Below are 3522 nucleotides of genomic sequence, written 5' to 3' on the forward strand. Positions count from 1 at the left end.
TGATCTTCACTTGACACTTTCCGTGATAAAGGTTTTGATTAACTTTGATTACCAAGTAAGGAAATAAAGACCAAATAAAAACTTGTATCTAATGTCTCTGGTAACATACATCACCATCTGACCGTCATTTAAATAGTTACCCACACACTGCAGCAGACGTTTTTAGATGAACAGTACATACAGTAAGTATATTACAATTGCGCTATTGACATATATTACACATGTTTGATATGAACAGAAGTTTTGTAATCAGACTGTCACTCACGCTGTTTATCTAGTAATAGAATCTCTGTGTAAATATCAGGAAGTGGTTTAGTCCTCTTTATCCCACACCAGTATGTTCCTTCATCCTCTGTTGTCACATTAGTGATGTTGATGGTGAAGACTCTGGCTGCTGTGTCATCATCCAGAGAGAATCTCTGATCTTCAGCAGATCCAGACTGAACAGGGATGTCTTTAGTTCCCCAAGGCAGAGTAGAACATTCTCCTCTGCAGAGATACTTCATGTTGGTCTCATATCCAGAATTATAGGGGCATTTAATCTGAACTGACTGTCCTCTGTGTCCAGTTACAGTAGTTACAGCACTGATTCCAGCTGTAAAAGAGAACATATAAAAACAAACTTAAACATATATAGTGAAGTGTTATGAGTGCAGCATCCACAGCCCTGCAAAGCTTATAAACAATGAAGAAATGTACAAAGTCAGCTGAATTTAACTACAACAACTGTTAGAGCACTGGTGCACTTTGAGCCCCTGCTCCCCGTGTGTTAGCATTATTAGTGCCCTTCTAAATGAGCTCTAAATGCTTAGAGTGCTGCTGTTCAAAACTGTAAACCATTCCTGCAGGTCAGACAGTTTGATTTTGTCCTTAAATGTATAAACTTGCTTAAAGGTGGTGCCTGATTGCACAGTGCTGCTGTACATTCAGATTATATTGCAGCATCAGCACCAGCTTCAAAACAGGTAGTAATGTTAGCTTAAATTTTCACAGCACATAAGACTGAAAGGCACATTGTTTTTATTTACCAATACACAATATTTCACAACAAAATGTTGACAATCTAGAAACAATGCAGAAAGACTCTAATATCAAGATGATGCACTTTGAGAGTCTAAGTTTATTAAAAACTGACAAAGCTTTGTAGCGTTTTAGCCACTGTGGCTACACGAGGCACCAAGATGTAATTATTGCACCATTTATAGTTTTAGAATAATAATTAGAATAAAAAGCAGGCAAAGAAGAAGCTAACTTCATCTTATATATAATCTTATAATATAATCTTAATTCTTGTGTGGTGTTGAGGTCTGTGGAAACCATTTTCAGTGTTTACCAAAAGAAAAAATGATGCGATTTATTATTATTTCAACCTCAGATTCTTGGTCTTTGCTCATTTTCTGTGAAGAACATATAAAATAACCCATTTTCAGTGTCTTCACTCTGTTCACCCCCAACACATTTATATTACACATGTGGTGCTGGGTGAACCCGCGGGGAGTAAAAGTGTGGAGGTGCTGTGTCCTTCACTCTGTTCTCCTCCTACATGGCCTGCTGTTAGTGTGTGTGTGTGTGTCTGTGTGTGTATATAAATATATATGTGTGTGTGTATGTGTGTGTGTGTGTGTGTGAGGGTGACAACATGGACAGGCTGCTGACTGGCTACAGCTGCTAAAGGAGAACCCTACGCTGGACACTGTGATATTTTAAACATCTGGTATTGTTACATACATTTTTATGGCTGTATTGATTTAAATAAACAGTAACGCGGTGGGTCACCAGACCACTGAGTAACACACACATCAACACCACGCAAGGGCTAAAAAAGAAAGGAAAAAAGCCTGTCGCCATAGGGTTGTCTCAATCACAAACACAGTCCTGATCAGGCGGAAAAGTGGAGGCTTTTCAGCTTTCAGCTCCATTTAAATATAAATATGGTTAATGATCTTAAAACCACTTATCTTCAGGATTGTTTTGGTATTTAAAGTCAAGTTGTCAACCCCTGTAACAAGCTGGTTGCAAAAACAGATGGAAACTATGAAGATAAGTTATAATAGCAATAACAATAATAATAATAATAATAATAATAATAATAATAAACAGTAACAACAACAACATTAACAATACATTTTTCTGAGGAACAAAATATGATTATCATTGTATAATTAAAATTAGGTCTGCATGAAGAATACCACACTATTAGAATAATCATATAGTTTTGTAATAACTGAAATTTTGGGGAAGTACCATGTCTCATTCCACTGTACTGCTCTGTAAATTCCCATTTCTATTCTGGTTTCCCTTGATCCAAACCACCTTCTTACCTCCTCCATGCTTTTCAGTCCAATGTCAGTTTTACCACAGTTATAACGGGAGGGGGCGGAGGGGTGGTCTGGCCTTGCATCTCTGGACAGAAGCTGCCCAGAACTCCGGCCCAAGTTCTCAGACTTCTCTTTCCTCCTTTAATCAGCACTCATACTACTGCCACATGGTGAAAAAGCATGATCCAATCTCACAAAATGCCTTTTAGAAACACCCCAGCCCCTGCCCTCACCAGACCACCACTGCCACTGTAAGAGCTAAGCCTCGAGTCAATCTGACCCACCTACATACGCCACTGAAACAGCTGCAGTATCAGCTGATAACAAGGTGCTGTCTTAGAAACAACTGAGCAGTAAATGTGCAACTCACCTGGAAATAAACTGGACACGAGAAGTACAAGCGCCCACATGCTGAACTCTGGGTTTGTAACTCCGTGAAAATGTTTCACGTTCTGTATCTATCGCTTCCTATTTCTGCTTTCGTCACTGCTCAGCACAGAGTGCTTCAAACCACTTACATTTCCTCTTTCTCTCGTTTTCACACTTATCTCTCCCAGTTATCTGATGTCTTGATGTTGTTTTTTTAACTGAAGACAGCATCATTAGTGCGCCTATATCCAGCTGATTGAGGGTTGTCACAAACTCAGAATAATGCAGATGAAATTACAGAACTTTATTGTTATGATCTGTTACATTTATCAAAACATGCGTAGAACATATCTGTGAGTAAGAACCAGCAGCATGCACAAGAAAACTGACATTCATCAAATATGCAATAATCAATGATAAATCCTACACAGCTCTGCTCGCTTACTCAGTCGGCTCATTTACATAAAGATACACCCCTAAATATCCATATATGGCAAACAACTTCCCTTTAAGTCACTGTAGCCTATGAAGCAGATAAAAAGCTGAATTGAAGTGTTGCATATAAATGTTTTAGTAAACTTACTTTTATGTAAAAATACAACTTTCCATTTAACATTTAAGAGCTAAATATGAAATTCTAATGATTAAAATTTTCACTTTTAGGAATTGGAGCATTTAAAATTTATTTAACATTAATTATTTACTGCTAGAACATAATTCCTACTAACAAAATGTACATGTATTTATTTCGAAGAGTATTCATAATATTTGTTTAAATTGAATTTCTGATGTGAATTCAAAGTTAAAGTGTCAATCAATCTGTAGATGTTCCTTT

The 3522-nt window shown here is 37.3% G+C and overlaps 1 protein-coding gene across 1 annotated transcript; it reads right to left on the reverse strand.

The window, feature by feature from the left end:
• Window positions 1–307: 307 nt before the first annotated feature.
• On the reverse strand, window positions 308–3136 carry LOC118801074 (CMRF35-like molecule 1; the record flags this gene model as incomplete). The annotated part of the gene is given in 2 exon segments (XM_036561265.1): window positions 308–595; window positions 2689–3136. Coding segments are annotated over 2 exon segments (328 nt in total), but the record flags the coding sequence as incomplete, so codon positions are not given.
• Window positions 3137–3522: the final 386 nt, after the last annotated feature.

The sequence above is a fragment of the Colossoma macropomum genome, unplaced genomic scaffold, assembly GCF_904425465.1.
Source record: "Colossoma macropomum unplaced genomic scaffold, Colossoma_macropomum, whole genome shotgun sequence".
Taxonomy (NCBI): Eukaryota; Metazoa; Chordata; class Actinopteri; order Characiformes; family Serrasalmidae; genus Colossoma; species Colossoma macropomum.